This window comes from Carcharodon carcharias, chromosome 11 (genome assembly GCF_017639515.1).
Source record: "Carcharodon carcharias isolate sCarCar2 chromosome 11, sCarCar2.pri, whole genome shotgun sequence".
NCBI classification, from domain to species: domain Eukaryota; kingdom Metazoa; phylum Chordata; class Chondrichthyes; order Lamniformes; family Lamnidae; genus Carcharodon; species Carcharodon carcharias.
Window position 1 is genome coordinate 97,216,582 of NC_054477.1, and position 23,152 is coordinate 97,239,733.

General features: G+C 42.4%; 1 protein-coding gene across 1 annotated transcript in view; it reads left to right on the plus strand.

The window, feature by feature from the left end:
- The window catches only part of arhgap42a (Rho GTPase activating protein 42a), a 533,191-nt gene that overhangs the window by 408,072 nt on the left and 101,967 nt on the right, over nt 1-23,152 (plus strand). Inside the window, exons 11-12 of the mRNA XM_041199402.1 lie at nt 12,743-12,821; nt 20,891-20,927. Of these exons, the coding sequence (XP_041055336.1) occupies nt 12,743-12,821; nt 20,891-20,927 (116 nt within the window). The remainder of the gene's footprint in view (nt 1-12,742; nt 12,822-20,890; nt 20,928-23,152) is intronic.

Here is a 23,152-nt window from a genome sequence, read left to right on the forward strand (position 1 = left end):
GCTGCATGAATTGTCGTGGGTGGAATGGAAAATGTGATGGACCAGCAGAAGGTCTGTTGACTTCAGGTGGGAATTTCTGATCCTACAGCAGACAGGACTGGAAAATCCGGCCCTTGTCTACACCAGCCTGTTTGTCCTTGCCATTTATCATCATAGGCTAAATCTAGTTGCCATTTCCACAAAGTGTAAGAAACAACTGCCTCGATCCATCAGCCATCTTCAGACCGCCTATCAGCAACCCATCTTTGAACTGATGCCTTTGTCTAATATTTTGGCGATCTCAAAATTCAGCAAACATGGAGTCCTTCATTCTTTGCATCACTGCAGAGTTGCCTGTATTTGATAGGAAAGTAGCTGGAAATGACTGCTTTCCCAACAATGTTTTAGGGCACCAATCATTTGGTCTAAGAGAGTGACTTTTCCATGAAATTGAACCCTGATCAATACCAAAAGTCTGTCTATTTGTGAAATCTCTGCACAATAACTTGAATACGAGCACAGACACCAGGATTTTAAGGTTAAGTTTCATCAATCTCTTGTACCACCTACCAAAGTCCATAATATACTCTTACATGGACTGATTGTCTATCTTCTTAAATTTAACAAAAGTCAACCACATGCTTCCAACTAATCATCTTTATTGTAAAACCTATCCAAAAATTGCAATTGAAAGGTTAATCCATCTTCAGTAACTAAGTCAGCCACATCCAGTTCCAAAAATACTTTACTGCTAATCATACTTTTTTCTGTTAATGACAAAACCAAAGCCATTCCTTACTTCCTTCGGGATAACAAAGTAACCCATGTCCACATTTCCACATTTTTCCATTGCTCATATGGTTCAGAACCCAAAAAATAACACTGGATAACCAAAGCCTGAGATTTTGCATTGGGTCTCAGTCATCCTGTATCTGTGGTTGCCAGGATTAGTATATTTATTTTCTTCTCTAAGAGGAGAGACACACACAACTTCCTGTGAATCTTCCAATCATCAGATCTCAATGTTCATCCTCTGCTACCATGTTAATCTCATTGTTCACACATTGAGGAAAAGATAAATCTGAAGCCAGTCTTCTCCTTAATCTAGGTTTATTTCCAAAACTCAGTAAAGGCACAGATTCCTCTTGTTACCCCCAGCACCCACTGTGAATTGTTTTTTGCAATAAATCCCTAACCTTCACCCAATTGGTGGCAGCTGCTCTTAATTATAAACTTAAAGCATGCACTCCATTGCAGCATGATTAGGGTTGTAATAGTAGGGGGATCATTTTCAGGTCGGCGTGCAGGAGCGGGCCCCGCACGCCGATATGTAAAATGACGTGCAGTGATGTCGGGCGTGTGTCCTGACGTCACCGTGCGTCATTCAGATTTTTCGTTCGGCGGGCACGCGCCGAAGGCAGCTGTATGCCTGCTGAACTGTCAAAGGCCTGATAAGGCCATTAAAAAGCCAATTAAACTCATTATCAACACTGCCCGTCCAACTTAAGGTTGGCAGGCAGGCGAAGAGCCCAAGCGGCCTTCACAGTTTTCAGGAAACCTCCTCCACAGGCGGGATGAGGTTTCCTGAAGGTTTAAAATCTATAATTTATTCACCTTTTGTAAACATGTCCCAGCTCATGTGACACTGTCACATGAGGGTACATATCTAAATAATTTTTATTTTTCTTTGTTCAAAACTTTCAATTTGAACTTAATCTCCCTGAGGCAGCTCCATGCCTCAGGGAGATTTCTGCACTCTTTCATGTGAAGGAATGCAGTTCCCGACTCTCCTTCCTACCACCCCCCCCCCCCCCGCCCACACAGGTAGCACTGAGCACGTCATGCTGGGCGGACCTTAATTGGCCTGCCCAGGTAAAATGGCAGCACGCAGCAGATCGTGGCCGGTGATTTCCTCCGCGCCCACTCCCAACCAGCCTGCCCGATGGAGAAAATTCTCCCCCCAGGGGTAGCACTATTTAGGGATCAAAATGGAGATTTACACAGGGAAGCAGAAGGCATGGCTGAGGCACTAAATGAGCATTTTGCATCTGGCTTTAGCAAGGATGAAGATGCTGCCAAGTTATGGTGAAAGACGAGGTAGTTAAAACACTGGATGGGGTAATAATTGATAAAGAGTTATCAGAAAGGCTGGCAGTACTTAAAGTTGATAAATCACTAGGACCTGATGAGATGTATCTGATGACATTGAGGGAAGAAACAGTGGAAATTGCAGAGGCACTGGCAATAATCTTCCAATACTCATTCGTTGTAGGGGTGGTGCCAGAGGACTGGAGAATTTCAACAGTTGCAGCATTGTTTAGAAAAAACGTAAGGATAAGTCCAGCAACTGCAGCTAGTTAATTTAACCTCAGTGGTGGGAAAGATTTTAGAAATGATAATCTGGAACAAAGTTAACACTCACTTGAACCAGAGTGGATTAATTAAGAGCAAACTGTGTCTGACCAATTTTAATGAATTTTTCTACGAAGTTACAGAGAGCATTTTTGAAGGTAACATGGTTTAGGTGGTGCACATGGACTTCCAAAGTTGTTTAATAATGTGCCACATAACAGGCTTGTGAGTAAAGTTGAAGTCCTTGGAATAAAAAGGACAGTAGCAGCATGGGTACAAAGTGGGCTGACTGACCGTAAACAGAACACAGTAATGGACTGGAGGAAGGTATAGCGTAGGATTTCCCAGGGGTGGTTATTAGGACCACTGCCTTTCCTGATCTAAATTAATCACCCAGTCTTGGGTGTGTTGGGACAATTTCAAAGTTGCAGATGATCCAAAACTTGGAAGCATTGTGAACTGTGAGGAGGGTAGTGGTAAACTTCAAGAGAATATAGACAGGCAGATGGAATGGATGAATACATGGCAGATGAACTTTAATATAGAGAAGTGTGAAGTGATACAATCTGTAGGAAGAATAAAGAAAGGCACAAATGGTGAATTATAAAGGGTGCAGAAGCAGAGGGACCTGGGCTAGATGTATACAAATTGTTAACAGTTTGAGAAAGTAGTTAATAAGCCATTCAGGATCCTGAGCATTATAAATTGAGGCATGGAATACAGAAACAAGGAAGTTATGATAAGCCTTTATATTGCATTGGTTCAGACTCAACTGGAGTATTATGTTCAATTCTGGGCACCGCACTTTAGGAAGGATGTGAAGGCATTGAAAAAGGTGCAGAAAAGACTTATGAGAATGGTTCTGGAGATGAGAGACTTCAGTTCTGAGGATAGTTTGGTAAAGCTGGGGCTATTCTCCTTCGGGAAGAGAAGGATGAGAGGAGATTTAATAGAAGTGATCAAAATCATAAGGGGCCTAGACAGAGTAGATTGGCAGTGGGAGGAAATCTTCTCCCATTGGCAGATGGGCCAACAACCAGAGAACACTGACTGAAGGTGATCGTCAAAAAAAAAACGATGGCATGAGGGAAAACTTATTTATGCAGTGAGTGGTTAGGATCTCAAAGGCACTGCCTGAAAGTGTGATGGAAGCAGATTCAGTTGTGGCTTTCAAAAGAGAACTGGCAATTATCTGAAGAGAGAAAATTTGCACCGCTGAAAAGGCAGTGAAGTGGGCCGAGCTAGTAGCACCTACAGAGAGCCAGCATGAACATGACAAGCTGAACGATCTCCTTCTGTGCTGTAACCATTCTGTGATTAACTCAAGTAGTGCATACCACAGCCTCATTACCCTCTGTGTGACAAAATCTTTACCTGCACTTTGTCCTAAATTTCTCATATTTAATCCTATATATGAACATACGAATTAGGAGCAGGAGTAGGCTCCCTTGGCTCCTCGAGCCTGCTCTGCCATTCAATAAGATCATGGCTGATCTCATTGTAACCACAACCCCACATTCCTGCCTACTCCTGATAACCTTTCACTCCCTTGTTAATCAAGAATCTATCTAGCTCTGCCTTAAAAATATTCAAAGACTCTGCTTCCACCGCCTTTTGAGGAAGAGAGTTCCAAAGACACTGTGAGAGAAAAATATTCTCCTTATCTCTGTCTTAAATGAGTGACCTCTTATTTTTAAACAGTGATCCCCAGTTCTAGATTCTCCCACAAGAAGAAGAATCCTCTCCCCATCCACCCTGTCAAGACCCCTCAGGACCTTAAAGGTTTCAATCAAATCACCTCTTACTCTTCTAAATTCTAGTGGATACAAGCTTAACCTGTCCAACCTTTCTTCATAAGACAACCCATCCATTCCTGGTATTAGTCTAGTGAACTTACTCTGAACTGCTAACGCATTTACATCTTTCCTCAAGTAAGGAGACCAGTACTGTCCACAACACTCCAGATGTGGTATCACCAGTGCCCTGTACAACTGAAGTATAACCTCCATACTTTTGTAATTAATTCCCCTCTCAATAAATGATAATATTCTATTAGCTTTCCTAATTACTCGCTGTATGTGCATGCGAGCCTTTTGTGATTCATGCACTAGGACACCCAGATCCATCTGAATCTCAGAGCTCTGCAATCTCTCACCTTTTAGATAATATGCTTTTTTATTTTTCCAGCCAAAATGAACAATTTTACATTTGCCCACATTATACTCCATTTGCCAGATCCTTGCCCAATCACTTAACCCTATGTCCCCTTGTAGTTTGCTTATGTCCTCTTCACAGTTAACTTTCCTACCTATCTTTGTGTAGTCAGCAAATTTAGAAACCATTTCTTCGGTCCCGTCATCCAGGTTATTTATATAAATTGTAAAAAGCACTGATCCCTCTGGCACACCACTCATCACATCCTACCAACCAGAAAAAGATCAATTTATGCCAACTCTCTGCTTCCTGTAAGCTAGCCAATCTTCTATCCATGCCAATACGTTACCCCCTATAGCATGAGTTTTTGTTTTCGACAATAACCTTTGATGTGGCACTTCCATTATTAAATGCATTCAGGACAGCTAAGTACTGGTTCCCCTTTGTCAACAGCACATGTGACTCCTTCAAAGAACTCCAATAAATTGATTAAGCATGATTTCCCTTTCACAAAACCATGTTGACTCTGCCTGATTGTCTTGAATTTTTCTAAGTTCCCTGCTATAACTTCTTTAATAATAGTTTCTAACATTTTCCCTATGACCGGTGTTAGGCCAACTGGCTTGTGGTTTCCTGTTTTCTGTTTCCCTCCCTTTTTGAATGAAGGAGTTACATTTGCTATTTTCCGATCTAATGGAAACTTCTGGGGAATTTTGGAAAATTAAAACTAATGCATCAACTATCTCACTAGCCACTTGTTTCAAGACCTTAGGGTGAAGTCCATCTAGACCTGGGGTTTTGGCAGCCTGCAGCCCAACAATTTGCTCAATACCACTTCCCTGGTGATTGTAAATTTCCCGAGTTCCTCCCTCCCTTCCATTTCCTGATTTAGAGCTATTTTTGGGATGTTACTTGTATCTTCTGTAGTGAAGACCGAAGCAAAACACCTGTTTAATTCATCCGCCATCTCCTGAATTTCCATTATCAATTTCCCAGACGTACTTTCTATAGGACCACCTCTCACTTTGTTAACTCTTATTTAAATATCTAAAGAAACTCTTACTATCTGTCTTCATATTACTAGCTGTCTTTCTCTCGTACTCTAACTTTTTCCTCCTCCTTAATATTTTGGTCCTTTGCTATTCTTTATATTCTTTCTAATTTTCTGACCTGCCACCCATCTTTGCGTAATTATAATGTTTTTTCTTTAAGTTTGATATTGTCTTTAACTTTTTTAAATTAACCACGGATGATAGGTCCTCCCCTTTGAATTTTTCTTTCCCGTTGGAATTAATATATTCTGTGTATTCTGAAATACCCTTTAAATATCTGCCACTGAACTTGCATTGACCTATCTCTTAACCTCATGTGCCAGCTCACTTTAGCTAGCTCTGCTTTCATGCCCTCATAATTGCACTTATTTAAGTTTAAAATACTAGTCTTGTATGTTTTCATTTCTCCCTCAAAATGAATGTAAAATTCGATCATATTATGATCAATGCTACCTAGTGGTGCCTCCACTATGAGGTTATCAATTAATCCTAGCTTGTTGCTCAATACCAAGTCTGGTATAGCCTGTTGTCTGGTTGGCTCCAGAATATGCTGTTCTAAGAAACTATCCCAAAAACATTCATCTGTGCTACCTTTGCCCATCTAATTTTCCCAGTCTATATGTACATTAAAGTCCCCCATGATTGTTGCTGTATCTTTATGACAGGCTCCAATTATCTCTTCTTTTATACTCTGCCTTATTGTGTATTTACAATTAGGGGGCTTGTACACTACTCCCACAAGTGACTTATTGCCTTTATCACTTCTGACCTCAGCCCATACAGCCTCTACATCCTGGTTTCCTGAACTCAGGTCACCCCTCTCTAATGTGCTAATACCATCCTTAATTAACAGAGCCACCCCTCCAGCATTTCCTAACTTCTTGTCCTTCCTAAATGTCATATACCCTTCAATACTTAGGTCTTAATCTGTTACCCTGTAGCCATTTAATGGCTATCAGATTGTACTTAGCACAAATAGAAATAAGTATCAGTTCATCTGTTTTGTTTTGAGTGCTACATGCATTGAGATACAGAGCCTTTACTTTTGTCCTTTCATTATTTTTATAGCATCTAACCTTATCAGTTGATTTACTCTTAGCATTGTACTCTTAATCCCTTCCTGTCACAGTCTGTTTATCATTTCTCATATTAATAACTTTCTCCCTTGCCTTGTCTTTAATCTTTGGTTTACCACATCTTCCCAAATTTGATCCCCTGCCCCTACTATTCAGTTTAAAACTCTCTCTCTACTTCCCTAATTATGAGGCTTGTGAGGTCACCAGCCCCAGCACAGTTCAGGTGTAGACCGGCCTAACGGTACAGATCCCACTTTCCCCAATACTGGTGCCAGTGCCCCAGGAACAGGAACCCACTTCTCCCACCCCACTGTTTGAGACACACATTCATTTCTCTAATTTTATTTGTCCTATGCCAATTTGCATGTGGCTCAGGTAATAATCCAGAAATTATTAGCATTGAGGTTCTGTTTCTTAATTTGGTGTCTAGCTCCTTATACTGACTATGCAAAGCCTCCTTCCTCATCCTGCCTATGTCATTGGTACCCACATTTTCCATGACCACGAGATCCTTCCCCTCCCACTGCAGGTTCTTCTCAAGCTCTGAGCAGATGTCCTGAACCCTGGCACCAGGCTGGCAACACAGCTATCTGGACTCTCGCTCTTTGCTACAGAGAATAGTGTCAATCCCTCTCACTATATTGTCCCCGACAACCGCTATGTTCCTTTATGGTCCCCCCACTTGAATGGTTTCCTGTTCCTTGCTCATCCACCCTGTAGCCCCTGCTCTCATCCAAATAAGCTGAGAGAACTTCTGACCTATTTGGCAATTGCAGAGGGTCACACTTCTGCCCTTTGGGTCCCCTTACCTGCCTAACTCACAGTCATACTCTCCTGCCCTTAACTGCTGATCAAACCAGAAGACCCTATCCTAAGTGGTGTGACTGTCTGTCTCCTGGTATAAAGCATCCAGATAACTTACCCCTCCCTGATGTGTTGCAGAGTCTGCAGCTCAATGACTGAGCCGAAATTCCTCAAGCCACACTTACGCTACCTGCAGATGCGTTTGTCCTGGGTAACAATGTTATCCAGGAGCTCCCACATGCTGCAGCCTTGACACACCACCTGTCCTGCCATCCTTAATGTGTTTTAAATAATTACTTAATTATATTAATCACTTATTTATGTTGCTTTCTTATATATTTTATTAACTTTGCCATCAATTTTTGTACTACTCTAAACTTCAGGGATAGAATAGAACTTACCCGCTTACCAGATACTCACCAAACAGTGAACTCCTTCCCCTGTATTAGAGCAAAAACCAATTCCTATGGAGTGAGAAAGATAGAAAAAGGAATAAAGACCTCCTCCCTGCACCACCCCCCCAACCACCCAACTTCACCAAACTCCTCCTCTCACCAAACATCGAGTCTTCACTCAGTTAGCTCAGCTAGACTCTGTTTTCTATGTCCCCTCATTTTGGACTATTAATTACTGGAAAGTTTGCTTTTATCTATCTTGCTTCATGTCGTCTTAATTTTAAACTATCAAAACATCCCCAAAACTTCTGGAACACAAAATGCTCAATTTTCAAGTCTTTATTTGAATTTCTATTTGTTCATGCCAGACAGTATCCAGTGCATATGCACTGTGCCCTCACTATTCTTTCAACATCTTTCCTAGTGTGAAGCCCAAAATAGGAAACAGTATTCCAGCTGTAGTCTTGCTAGAGTTTGATATGGAGTCACCATTACATAATTAGTTTCATATTCTACACTTCATGAAGAACCCAGTATTCCTTTTGCTTTATGATGGCCTTTTCCTCTTGTGCTGCTTTTGATGTTTTGTGAATATGAATCCCCAATTCCTTCTGCTCTTACATATCACCAAGCCTTCCCTATTTGAATCATAATTATAACCTGCTTTTAAATCAAAATGTACATTCTGACGTTGAATTATGCCTGCTTATTCCTCCATCTTATCAATATCCCTTTGCAGCATTTTGGTTTTCAGCGTTATTTGCCAAGCTTCCCATTTAACACTGTTAAATTTGTACACTATCTGCATATCCAAATCATTAATGTACACAATGAATGGAAGAGATCCCAGAACAGAATGCTATGTGACACCAGTACACCAGTACCTATTTCCAACCACTTTAGAAAAATTGCCTTTCCCTTAATTCTGTGCCACGTCAGCTTTCCCTATAGTGTGCTACATTCGACATAATTTTCTGGAAGTCCATGTAACATTACGTTCACTGACTTTCCTTCATTGACCTAGGACTGGGAAATGGATGCTGAATGGTAAAGGATATGGATAGGAAGAGCTATAGGAGTCTTCATGAATAAGATTAGTAATTGCTGAGGTGGTTGCAGGAGAAGAGAAGGGGCTATGGAATAATGTAGGATGAATGCCTTAAAGAAGGGGGAAGAGAGTGTTGGCTGAACGGAATAAGAGCCAGAGGCAGCAGAATGGATGCCCTTGATTTTAGACAATTTTTTCTATTCTTCTTTCAGGGAAACGGGCATCACAGACTAGGTCAGCATTTTTAATTCCCATTGCTAATTGACCTTGAGAGTGTGGTGGTGATCCACCTTCTTGAACCGCTGCAGTCCATGGTGGTGTAGGTAATGGGCGAATTCCAGGATTTTGACCAAGTGAAAATGATGGAACAGCAATATAGCTCCAAGTCAGGACGGTGTGCGGCTTAGAGGGGAACATGCAGGTGGTGGTGTTCCCATGCATCTGCTGCCTTTGTCCTTCTAGGTGGTAGAGGTCACAGGTTTGGAAAGAGCTGTCGAAGGAGCGTTGTTGCGTTGCTGCAGTGCACTTTGTAGATGGTACACACTGCTGTCACTGTGCGTGGTGGTGGAGTGAGTGAATGTTGAAGTTAATGGATGGGGTGCCAGTCAAGCAGGTTGCTTTGTCCTGGATGGTGTCAAACTTCTTGAGTATTGCTGGAGCTTTATTCATCCAGCAAGTGGAGAGTATTTGATCACACTCCTGACTTATGCCTTGTAGGTTGTGGAAGGCTTTGGAGAGTAAGGAGGTGTGTTACTCTCTGCAGAATTCCCAGCCTTTGACCTGCTCTTGTTGCCACAGTATTTATATGGCTGGTCCAGTTCAGTTTCTGGTCAACGGTAACCCCCAGGATGTTGATAGTGGGGGATTCAGCAATGCTAATGCCATTGAGTGTCAAAGGGAAATGGTTGGATTCTCTCGTGTTGGAGATTACCATTGCCTGGCACTTGTGTGGCACGAATGTACTTGCCACTTATCAGCCCAAGCCTGAATGTTGTCCAGGTCTTGCTGCATGAGGGCACAGATTGCTTCAGTATCTGAGGAGTCAAAAATGGTGCTGAACATTTTGCAATCATCAGAGAACAACCTTACATCAACTTCTGACTTTATGATGGAGGGAAGGCCATTGATAAAGCAGCTAAAGATGGTTGGACTGGGGACACTACCATAAGGAATGCCTGCAGTGATGTCCAGGGACTGAGATGATTGACCTCCAACAACCACAACTATCTTCCTTTGTGCTAAGTGTGCCTCCAACCATTGAAGAGTTTTCCTCCTGACTCCTGTTGGCTCCAGTTTTGCTTGAGTTCCGTGATGCTGCAGTTGGTCAAATGCTGCCTTGGTGTCAAGGACAGTCACTCTCCCCTCACCTCTTGAGTTCAGCTCTTTTGTCCATATTTGGACTAAGGCTACAATGAAGTCAGGAGCTGGGTGGTCCTGGCAGAACCTGAACTGAGCATCAGTGAGCAGGCTATGGCTGAGTAAGTGCCACTTGATAACATTGTTGATGGCCCCATTACAGTACTTTGCTGATGAAAGAGAGTAGACTGTTGGGGCGGTAATTGGCTGGTTTGGATTTGCCCTGCTTTTTTGGGACAGAACATACCTGGGACAGTTTTCCACATTGCTTGGTGGATGCCAGTGTGTAGCTGTACTGGAACACCTTGCCTCAGGGCGCATCTAGTGTTGGAGCACAAGTCTTCAGTACTGTTGCTGGAAGTTGTCAGGGCTCATAGCCTTTGCAGTATCCAGTGCCTTCAACCATTTCTTAATATTAGGTAGAGTGAATCAAATTGTCTGAATACTGGCATCTGTGATGCTGGGGACCTTAGGAAGAGGCCGACATGGATCATCCACTCAGTACTTCTGACTGAAGATTATTGCAAATGCTTCAGCCTTGTCTTTTGCACTGATGTGCTGGGCTCCTCCTTCTTTGAAGATGGGGATATTTGTGGAGCCTCCTCTTCCAGTTAGTTGTTTAATTGTCCACCATCTTCCTGGCTGGATGTGGCAGGACAGATCTCATTTGTTGATTGTGGGATTGCTTAGCCCTGTCTATCACTTGCTGCTTTTGCTATTTGGCATGGAAGTAGTCCTGTGTTGTATCTTCACGAGGTTGACACCTTATTTTTTAGGTATGCCTGGTGCTGTTCCTGGCATGCACAGCCAGAGTTGATCCTCTGGCTTGATGATAATGGTAGAGTGGGGGATATGCCGGGTCATGAGGTTACAGATTATGGTTGTGTACAGTCCTGCTACTGCTGATAGCCCACAGCATTTCATGGATACCCAGTTTTGAGTTGCTATATCTGTTTGAAATCTATCCCTTTTAGCACGGTGGAGGGTATCCTCAATGTGAAAATGGGGCTTGGTCTTCACAAGGACTGTGCGGTGGTTGCTCCTACAATACTGTTATGGACAGATGCACCTGCAACAGGTAGATTTGTGAGAACGAAGTTAAGTGTCTTTTTCCCTCTTGGTGCCCTCACCACCTGCCAAAGACCCAGTATAGCAGCTATGTCCTTTAGGATTCAGCCAGCTCAGTTAGTAGTGATACTACTGAGCCACTCCTGATGATGGACATTGAAGGCCCCTCCCCTTCCACCCCCCCCCCCGCCCCCCCCCCCCCCCCCCCCCCCCCCCCCCCCCCCACCCCCACCCCCCCCACCCCCCCGAGTACATTTTTTGCCCTAGCTACCCTCAGTGCTTCCTCCAAGTAGTGTTCAACGTGGAGGAGCGTTGATTCATCAGCTGAGGGGATGGAGTTGGTGGTAATCAGCAGGTTTTCTTGCCTATATTTGACCTGATGCCATGAGGCTTCATGGGGTGCAAAATCAATGTTGAGGACTCCCAGGGTAACTCCCTCCTGACTGTATACCTTTTGTTCCACCATCTCTGGTGGGTCTGTCTGTCAGTGGGACAGGACATAGGCAGGGATGGTGATAGTGGTGTCTGGGACATTGTCTGTAAGGCATGAATCCTTGAGTATGACTGTCAGGCTGTTGCTTGACTAGTCTGTGAGACAGCTCTCCCAATTTTGGCACAAGCCCCCAGATGCTAGTAAGGAGGACTTTGCAGGGTTGACGGGGCTAAAATGAGTATTTGGTGTCAGAGGTGAGGATGAGAGGGTACAGTAGAAATTTGTCAGAGTACTGAAAATTCACAGTACTGAATTGTCAAAAATTTGTTGTACAGGAGGAATTTAGAGTTATTCCCGTCCAGCAGTGATAAGAAGACATAACCATAGGAGTGATTGTAGAACTAGAAGTGATTATTAGTGAGTGAACCATAAAAAGCAGTGCCGCCTTATGGTCAGCAGATCTGATATTGCAATTTTGGCTGTTGTACCAGAGCAAAAATAGAAGACTGGCTAGGAACTACTTGCACAAGAATGCCAAGAGGGTAGTCAAGTAATTGTTTTGATTGATAAAACCAGCAGTGCCCTCCCCTATAAAGGGATGGATAATCTCAGACATGAGAATAGTTGATATGAGAGATGGAAAACTTTATACTCATGCCATTTAGTGAACGTTTTGGTGAATGATTGATAAAGCATATCATTACAGCTGAAGTAATAATGCTTGCATTTAAGTTGTGTTGTAATTGGGTTTGAAGTTACTGAAACAAAACCAGAACTGAAGAATAGTCATACGGACTCGAAATGTTAACTCTGTCTTTCTCTCCGCAGAAGCTGTCAGACCTGCTGAGTTTTTCCGGCAATTTTTGTTTTTGTTTCAGATCTCCAACATCTGCAGTATTTTGTTTTTATCTTGAAGTTACTGACATTGAATATAAATATTGAAAATTCAGTACAACAAAAAGGAAATTTTTGTGAACATTTTCAGTATTTTTAATTTTCTTCATATCCTTTTTTACCTTTTGCAGGCATGGCATCGTTACACTCCAGGCTCAGTCTGAAGCAAACAGAAAACTTTGGTTAGAAGCAATGGATGGAAAGGAACCAGTATGAGATTTTATATAAGAGATATAGTTACCTGTGCTACTTACTGTCATTCTCATCCTTATGCTGCACATTGTAGAATCCAGAGCATTATTAATGCCCTGAACATCATTTTGGGGGCAGTTGGGGAGGGGACATTTTTCTGGGCTCCCTCCTCCTTGCTTCAGTCCCTCCTCATATCCGCAATCTGAGCTGGGGTAGTGCTGAATTTATGGCTTAGTCCTTCTCGGTGCTTCTTCAAATGGGCAACCACCTAAGATGGGGAGAAGAAAATGAGGTGATAGGCAGTGTTACATCATTCCTGGTTCGTTTAAGTGGCATTTAATTGAATGTTAGTACCTGCTGTGCGGGAACCTCTTCAATCTCAAGGTAATGCTAAAGTATTTGAGATGCAATGTTATGGGTCTTCGTATCAGTTACTTCTGTTTTGCATCAGAGAAATAATCATTGCTCAGTCGAAGCAGAGAAATATCAGCCCCTTCATGCCCTAGCGATACTTTCAGTTTGAAAAAAAAGTCTCCATCCATCATTTAGCTTGTGTGCTGATCATCTTAGTTTTTTGTCCTTACACTAATCAACCATCAGGAATAGTTTTTCTTCCTCTAATTGCCTTATCAAACCCATGGGCAGAATCTTTCAGTCGGTGTGTGGGGGGGTGCTTGACATGCCTTCGCATAAAATGACGTGCGATGATGTCGGGCATGCATCCCGACATCATCGTGCGCCCTGACATCATCGCGATATTTCGTTCGGCACCAGAATCAGCTGCGCGCCCCGGAATGTTAAGGGCCTACTAAGGGATTGATTAAAGAATGTAAGAACGCTGTCTGTCCAGCTTTAAGGTCGGCGGCCAGGTAAAAAGCCCATGCGGCCTTCGAGTTTTTTAGGAAACCTCATCCACGGGCGGGATGAGGTTTCCTGAAGCTTTTCTAAAATAAATAAAAAGATTTTCCCATCTTTACAAACATGTCCCAACTCATGTGACGCTGTCACATGCGGGGACATGCTTAAATAAATTTTCACATCATTTATTGAACTATTTTATTATCTATTCAATCTCCCTGAGGCAGCTCCGTGCCTCAGGGAGATTGCTGCGCTCTTTGGCATGCAAGCATGTAAAAGCGCAGGCCCCGACTCTCCCTCCTCCCCCCCGCCTGCACAGGTAGCGCTGAACAAATGGCGGCGCGCAGGCGGTGATCAGCTCCACACCCGCTTCCACCCAACATAGGAAAAAATCCAGGCCCATCGTAATTTTTAACACTTTACAATCTGGCAAGAGTAACTTTTTCTTTAAAGTAGACAAAGTTTGAAATCCCAGTTACCCACTAGGAAAATAAAGCCAGAGATTCTACAATTTTAAACAAACAAAATAAGCTTTACTGTACAAATTCAGAAATGCAAAACAATCTCCCCTACCTACCTTGCGCTCTGCATTCAGAACAAGGATGAGGTAAGCATGACAGGTAAACTGAGGTCGAACACTCCACACTGCATGTTAAATGGCAGATGTGACCAGGAGAGATCCACGGACTTCTCAGCAACCCACCCAGATGTCATTGACCACTGATGGTCATAATATCTCTTTAAAACTTTGTCTCCCTCACGAGGGACTCAAACAGTTTGCTTTTGATGATCTAGTCTCTGAATTCCCTCAAAAACCTCTCCAATTCCAACTGCTTCAACAACGGCTCACCTTCCAATCGTTCAACCTCTTTTCCTGAGACTGCGTTCCACGGGATTCATAGAAACATAGGACAAAATTTTGACCTTGGTGGGTGGGTGGGCCCCTGCGGCTTGGTGGCAGGCGGGCAGCTGAATTCCGCTGCTGAAAGGGGCCCAGCCGCCATTGTATGTGGGCGGTCCAATTAAGGCCGGCCTAGTGGCCTGCCTGACAGGAAGCGCTATGCGCTTTCTGTGCGGCAAGTAGAGGGATTCCCCATTGGTCAAAGTGCGCTCTTTCACGCATGCGGCGAAAGAGCGCACTGCTCCCTAAGACTAAGCGCTGTCTCAGGGAGAGTGCTGAATGTTTAAAAAGCTTTAAAATAGAGAAAAAAACATTATTAACATGTCCCCCTCATGTGACACTGTCACACGAGATGGGACATGTTAATAAATATGAGTGAAACTTTAATAAACTTTTTAAAAACTGAGATGGAACCTCACCCCCCAGTGGATGGTGTTTTTTCTTTTTTCAGAAACCCGCTGGGGCTCCTGGCCTGCTTGCCAGCCTTAGGGTTGGACGGGCAGGTCTTTCAATAAGCTTAATGATCCTGTCAATGGCCTAAATTGGCGGGCGAACAGCTGATTACTAAAAATTTAAATGGACCAGGATGATGTCGGGGGTTCCTCCCGACATCATCTCATGTCATTTTCCCGTCGGTGAGCGGGCCCTGCCCCCAAATCACCGACAGGAAAATTCTAGCCATGGAAACTAGGAGCAGGAGCAGGCCTATCGGTCCTTCGAGCCTGCTCCGCCATTCATTATGATCATGGCTGATCATCCAACTCAAAAGCCTGCTCCCACTTTCTCCCCATATCCTTTGATTCCTTTCCCACCAAAAGCTATATCTAACTTCTTCTTGAAAACATACAATGTTTTGGCCTCAACTACTTTCTGTGGTAGCGAATTCCACAGGCTCACCACTCTCTGGGTGAAGAAATTTCTCCTCATCTCAGTCCTAAATGGTCTACTCTGTATCCATAGCCTGTGACCCCTGGCTCTGGACTCCCCCACCATCGGGAACATCCTTCCTGCATCTACCCTGTTAGAATTTTATAGGTTTCTATGAGATCCCCCCTCATTCTTCTGACTCCAGCGAATATAATCCTATGCGACTCAATCTCTCCTCATATCTCAGTCCCGCCATCCCAGGAATCAGTCTGGTAAACCTTCGCTGCACTCCCTCTATAGCAAGAACATCCTTCCTCAGATGAGAAGACCAAAACTGCACACAATATTCCAGGTTGGTCTCACCAAGGCCCTGTATGATTGCAGCAAGACACCCCTGCCCCTATACTCGAATCCTCTCGCTATGAAGGCTAACATACCATTTATCTTCTTCACTGCCTGCAGCATTGGCGTGCTTACCTTTAGCGACTGGTGTAGGAGGACACCCAGGTCTCGTTGCACATTCCCCTCTCTCAATTTATAGTCATTCAGGTAATCTGCCTTCCTGTTTTTGCCACCAAAGTAGATAACCTCACATTTATCCACATTATACTGTATCTGCCATGCATTTGCCCACTCACTCAGCTTGTCCAAATCACACTGAAGCATCTCTGCATCCTCCTCACAGCTCACCCTCCCACCCAACTTTGTGTCATCTGCAAATTTGAAGATATTACATTTAGTTCACAAAGCTACACTCCCATCTCTAATTACACTTCCAACTCTTTCTCAGGCCACCAAGCTGGCAGTGTCCCGGAGCTTTTCTGAACTCCAATCTCTTGGCTGCACTGAGCTAAAAATAGCTCCCAGGGCTTCTGTGAGCCCTAACTGCCTTGCATGGAACCAGCAACCTTTCAGCACCTTCTCAGTTTCCCAGGACTTTTCTGAGCCCAAAGAACCCAGAGCCTGCTAACTGCTCCCAGGGCTTCCCTGTGAGCTGCAAACCATACAAGGTCCAGACTGGAACCAACCCTCTCTCCCAGCAAACGGATGGATAAATTGAAATCAGAGAACCTCCTTGAGCTCCATCCATCTCCATGACAACTATAGCCTTTCAGGGTTCACTAAATGCTTTTAAACTTATTTCGTTCCAGCTCCCAAAACAAACATTTTTTTTGGACTGCACTTCTTTGCAAATAATGTGGACATCATGTCTCCAGTTCTCCAACTAAGTAAGCCCACCTGCTTACTTGTGCCTCCATCTCTTCTATTTTGATTCTATTAAACAAAGATGCATAACCTCTGCCATTTTATTTTAGGTGTTCTGGCCATCTCTAAAGCCCAGCATTTTAATTACTTTACCTTCACAACAATAATCTTCCCAAAACAAAACATTACCTCTAAAATATTAATATGAACCATGAACTAGATATTCATCACAACACCTTTCTGGAATCTCCTTTCAACTTTCTCTGTCTTTCTGAAAAGAACCCGATTTCTCCAATTTTCCCTCATAACTAAAACCTCTTATCCCTGATGTCAGTCATGGTGAGAGTGAAGCATGAAATTTTTTTCAGAAAGCACTTTAATTGATTAGTGGGAAACAGTGGCCTGATTGTGCAGTCCGAGTGATGAATTTAATTGGCAAAATGTATTCTAAATGTAAGTGTGACAAAAGTAGCAATACTTGTGGTAGGAAATTTATGGGCTGTCGAGCAGTGATAAGAAAGATGTGGGGGATGGGGATACAGAGCCTACTTCCCCATCTTTGGGAACAACAGAAAATGGAACAGGCCATTCAAACCCTTGAGCCTGCTCCATCATTAAATTAGATCATGGCATCATCATCACTTCAAATCCATTTGCTCATCTTTGCTCCCTATCCCGCGGTAGCCTTAGTCAAGAAAAATCTATCCATCTCAGTCCGCAAGCTCTCATTGTTCCAGGATCCACAGCATTTTTAGGAGAGAGATTTCTAGATTTCTGCTCCCCTTTTTGTGAAGTGCTTTATGTTTCACCCTTCAATGACCTGCCTGGAATTTTAACATTGTGACCCCTCTTTCTTAATTCCCCCACCAGGGGAAATAGTTTCTAATAGCTAATAGATACACTAACAGCCAATTTAAGATAATCAGCTGAGCTCGTATTGAGGTACATTTACTCTTGCTAGAAATGACATATATTCATGCTCAGGGACCCGTTCTCTGCAAACAAAAGGAATATGTTCAAACCTTGTGCCTTACTTGAACTAACTGGGAGTTTGGGAAGCCTATAGTTCCTTGTTGCTGTGCCTCGGCCAGTCAGAGTCGAATCGCCAATCAATCAGCAACCTTTTCTACTATTGTATAAATTGTTGCGATCATTTGAAATTTGGCATTCTTGTATTCGTCCTGATGAGTGCAAGATGTAAAGCTTTGGCAGTATGTCTGTCTTTTTAGCAATATTTTAGTTCTGTGCTAACAAGTAACTTGTTGAAATAGTTTCTCTGTATCTACTTCAATGAATCCTTTTTTACATTTTGAAATCCTCACTCAGATTATCCTTCAATCACCTATAAGCAAAGGAATACAAAGGATTCTCATCCAATTCCATTGAGCCAATACCTACAATTTATAGCACAGAAACAGGCCATTCGGCCCAACAGATTCATGGTGATGTTTATGCTTCACATAAGCTTGCTCCCAACCCACCCCATCTAAGTCATTTAGAGTTATGGAACAGAGGGCAGTTCATTATTCCTGGAAAATTAGTACACATTAATTCCAACGCCGATTGTTGAAATCCATCTATTGTAGCTAATCATCTTAAATTAGTTTCTTTAAAAGTTAAAGTGCATGATATATTTAGAAAGACAGACATATCAGACTAATATTGCTGCAGAGAATTCTTCAGTTGAAGGCAGTATTTGGAAAATAATTTCGGGATGCAGAGAGTTGACGCACTAAAAGCTCTAGCCCTACCCTCAACCTGTGAAGGGCCTTGTGATTCCACCCCAAAGCTCCCAAGATGACTTACATATAACTTAAATGGAAGGAGATTTTCTAATGTTTGTGTCTCAATTCAACAGCACAAACTCTGTCCACCTCCCCAGGACCCAGCAATCCTCGCTGTTTCCTAAGAACAAAAGGGTTTAATTTAAAGGGGCTAGTGTCTGCCTAAATATAGTACAAAGGGGAATGTAGTAAGGAGGCATTAAGCATTTGAATCTCAATGTCCCAGAGGCCATTAAGGGATACAGAACCATGACAGGCAAATGCAAATCAGCCATGATCTAATTGTATGGTGGAGCAGGCTAGAGGGGCTGAATGCCTATTCTTAACAGTAGAGCAAGCTGAAAAGCCTTTTCCGAAGTAGAAAAAGCTAGCGGGGCTGAACGCCTGCTCTTGTTCCTGTTCCTCATGTCCCTGTGTAAGTCAGGTGTGGACTGTATGTGTACATAGGTATATGTTGTTTAATATATTGCAGATATTGCTATTTAGTTGAACAAAACTATTTAAATGTTAGCTGAAAATTTATCAGTATCCTGCTGTCATACTTAGTGTGTTACTGTGTAAGTCAAAGTTGGTCTGTATGTGTGGACATATTTCTAGGAATAGATCATTAGATTGGCTGCCTTTTCAATTGAGAAATGATGAGAAGAAGTTACAGAGCTGATTTTCTCCTGCCGTGCTGTAATAAAGCACCTTTTTGCATCCTGAAAAACACTCTCACAAGCTTCTTATCAGGCTTTTCTAATGTTTGCACTTGAAGAGGGTGCAGACAATAGCAATTAACTTTGACAGATATTAAAGTCATTTGCCCAGCCATCCTTGGAACCTAAACATCCATATTGCTATCATGAAGTAAAGTTCTCCTGTGGCCATACTCCCTTACATGAGGAATAAAAAAGAAGCCTCATTTGCCAAATGAACAACCATTTTCCTCATCATGCAACATAATTTTTAAATCTCACATTTGCTTTTTCAATTCAGACACATTGCTTAGCACCATGCTTTTGGCCTTTTACAAGTTCAATAAGACAGGCTATAGGAACACCCAGCCACAGCACATGAGAATATATGCATTGTATGACACATTTAAATTAACATACTTGTAAATGACAAATGCAAATTACTGGTTCTGGTCCGTTAAAATGTATTTCAAGATCCAAAGTTAATAGTTCGAAATACCCTAAAATCCACAAAAAACACAGTTCTAAAACTTTTTCTTATCACATGGCACAAAATTGCCATAGTTAATAGTGCTAAGAAAACACTGGCTAAATTAGAACAAAAAATTTGGGATAGGGAAGCTGCAATTCACCATTCTATAGATCAAAATGATAGCAGAGTGCCGAGGACTCATGTTCAGTTTCTGAAGTGGTATCTGTGGTCTGCTTAGTGGTTTCTTTTAATTAAGCCAAACTGGAAGTTTGAGTCCTGAATGGGCACTCCTGCTGTAGTACACTTTTTGTTATTTATATCATGAAATAAAATATAATTGGAATATTTCTGTTGCAATTTCAGTTTAAGAATGAAATTGACCTATTCCCTTTTAATGGAAGATGGAACACAAAGTGAACAAAATTTTAAGTATATTATGAAAAATATTCTATGGGCAGGAAATTACATGTCGGCGAGCGGTGGCGGGGCCTGCTCGCTGATACATAAATGACGCCTGGTGACGTCGAGGGGTCACAGCACCCCAGGAAGGCGGGGGTGCAATAAAATCAGCTGCGCGCCTGCCGACCTGTCAATGGCCAATTGAGGCCGTTGACAAGGCCAATTAAGTAATTAAAGGACCTGCCCATCCAACCTTAAGGCTGGCGGGCAGGCCAGGAGCCCCAGCACGAACTAGAAAAAACATGAAATCTCATCCACGGGCGGGATGAGGTTTTATGTAGGTTTTAAAAAATTTTAATAAGGTTTTATAAAAATTATGGACATGTCCTGACTCATGTGAGTTTGTCACATGAGGGGACATGTTAGGGAAATTTTACATTTCTATTTTTAGGTTTTTAATATTTTGAGCCAATCTCCCTGAGGCTGCACTTAGCCTCAGGGAGATGGGTGCGCTTTTTCATGCACATGCGCGAAAGAGTGCACTCTCGATTTTGGGATTGCACCCCCCCCCCACCCCGCACAGGGAACACATAGCGCTTCTGTGCGGACTTCATGCTAGGCGGGACTTAATTGGCCTGCCCACTTAAAATGGTGCTGGGCCTCCGATCGGGGGTGCTGATTGGAAGTGTGCCTGTGCGCGTCCGCCCTTCAACTTCCCCCCACAATGGGGGAAAATTCAGCCCTATGAATTGTCTTCATTCTCAGAATATTGCACAGTAAATCATTCTTCCAGTCTTAATGTTATGCTTTTAGTGTTCCATTTGTGATTTTAGATCAAACTATTAAAATAAAAAAATTAATACCAGTTAGTTTGGTATCTTATCAAAGTTGTCAAGTTGTTAATAATATCATTTTTTTTCCAGATATACACTCTGCCTCCTCTTAGCAAGAAAGAAGAATGTAAGAAATCTTTTGGTTTCTCATAAATATGCACATTTTTACTGTTCCTCACACACTCTTCTGTTAGCGTTTTAACAAATGGCTGTTTATTTTAAATGGATACAAACAAAATAAGATTGTAACTCTACCAGGTAATAATCAACTATCAAAGTGCAGTGGAATAGATTGTTATTATGTACACACCAAATAACGTAATAGAATGTGTATTTCAGGCCATAAAATTCATCCAAATTATTTTGAACTGTAGAATACCAACTTATGTGGATTGGGCGGCATATCAAAAGCATCCAATCCCTTCTATAAATTAAATAGATAAACCGTATATACATCAGTCAGTCAAAAATAAAAGCAAACTTGCCTTTATTTAGTGCCTTCCTAGCCCTCTGGATGTCCCTGAGTTCTTCGCAGCCAATAAATTATTTTGAAATGAAGTCACTGGTTACATAGGCAAATGCAGCAGCTAATTTGCACAATCCAATGCTCCACAAGCAACAATGAGCTAAACAGTAATCAATTCTGACTAAGGGATAAATGTTGGCCAGGAGAACCTCCCTAGCCTTCTTCAAATACTTCCATGAGATCTTTTACATCCACCTGAGTAGGCAAGCTATAACACCTATGACAATGCAGTGCTCCTGAAGTACTGCATTGAGTGTTTTTCTCATGTTTCTGTACTGAAACTTGATCACTTCTGGGATTAGCAGGAGCCAACTTGGCCCATTATTCTTTGTTCGAAGAAGCAAATAATCTCCAAGATGAAAGCATCTTATGCGAAGGGTATCTGGAACAAATGGATACATTTTGCTCACACAGAACCTATAGTTACAGTTTTATTTTTAAACCTGGATGTTCCTTCCTCATTTTCTTTCCACCCTTCCTTTTCGGCGTTGTTTGCAATTTAATATATTTTTATCTAATGATCAAATTAGTTATGGACAGGATTATAATGGAGCATGCTTACTAGAAAGATTAACAATACTGAAAGATGGTAAGTCACCTGATCCAGATAGAATGCATCTTGGGTTGCTGCAAGAAGCAAAGTTAGAAATGGCAGAGGCATTGGTCACAATCTTTCAATTCCCATTGGATACATAAGTAGTGTCAGAGGATTGGAGTGTTGCTAATGTCATTCCACGATTCAAGTCAGAGGAGAGGGATAAGCCAGGATCTGCAGGCTAGTCAGTCTAACATTGGGGCTGGGAAATTGTAAATCATTATTATTTGGAAAGATGTGGGTTATCAAGGCGATCCAGCATAGGTTTGATAGAGGCAAATTGTGTCTGACTAATGTGATTGAATTCTTTAATGGGGAAACAGAGAAGACTGATGAAGGTAGTGTTGTAGGTGTTGTGTATGTATAGGCTTTTGGAAGACATTCAACAACGTGTCACACAAGAGGCTTATTAAGAAGATGGAAGCCAATGAAATTAAGGGGAAAACGATGTCTGGTTGCAAAACTGGCTCAGTGACAGAAAGGAAAGGGTAGTGGTGAATTGATACTTTTTAGACCAGGAGGTAATTTGCAGTACAAAAATAAAAATACCTAGAAAAACTCAGCAGGTCTGGCAGCATCTGTGGAGAGGAACACAGTTAACATTTCGAGTCTGTATGACTCTTCAGAGCTAAGGAAAAATAGAAAAGAGGAGAAATATAAGCTGGTTTAGGGGGAGTGGGACAGGTAGAGCAGGATAGCGGGCCAGTGGTAGGTGGAGATGGACAAAAGGGCAAAGAGGTGCTGATATTATCGAAGTAATAGGTGACATTAAGGGTAGAAAGCGGGTTGAGCAAGGTACAGATAGGCCTAGTGTGGGTGGGGTGGGGGGAAGGGATCGAAATAGGCTAAAAGGCAGAGATAAAACAATGGATGGAAATACATTTAAAAATAATAGAAATAGGTGGGAAAAGAAAAATCTATACAAATTGATGGAAAAAAAGGGGGGGATCTGAAAGGGGGTGGGGATGGAGGAGAGAGTTCATGATCTAAAATTATTGAACTCATTATTCAGTCCGGAAGACTATAAAGTGCCTAGTCGGAAGATGAGGTGCTGTTCCTCCAGTTTGCGTTGAGCTTCATTGGAACAATGCAGCAGGCCAAGGATGGACATGTGGGCATGAGAGCAGGGTGGAGTGTTGAAATGGCAAGTGACAGGGAGGTCTGGGTCATACTTGCGGACAGACTGAAGGTGTTCCGCAAAGTGGTCACCCAGTATGCGTTTGGTCTCTCC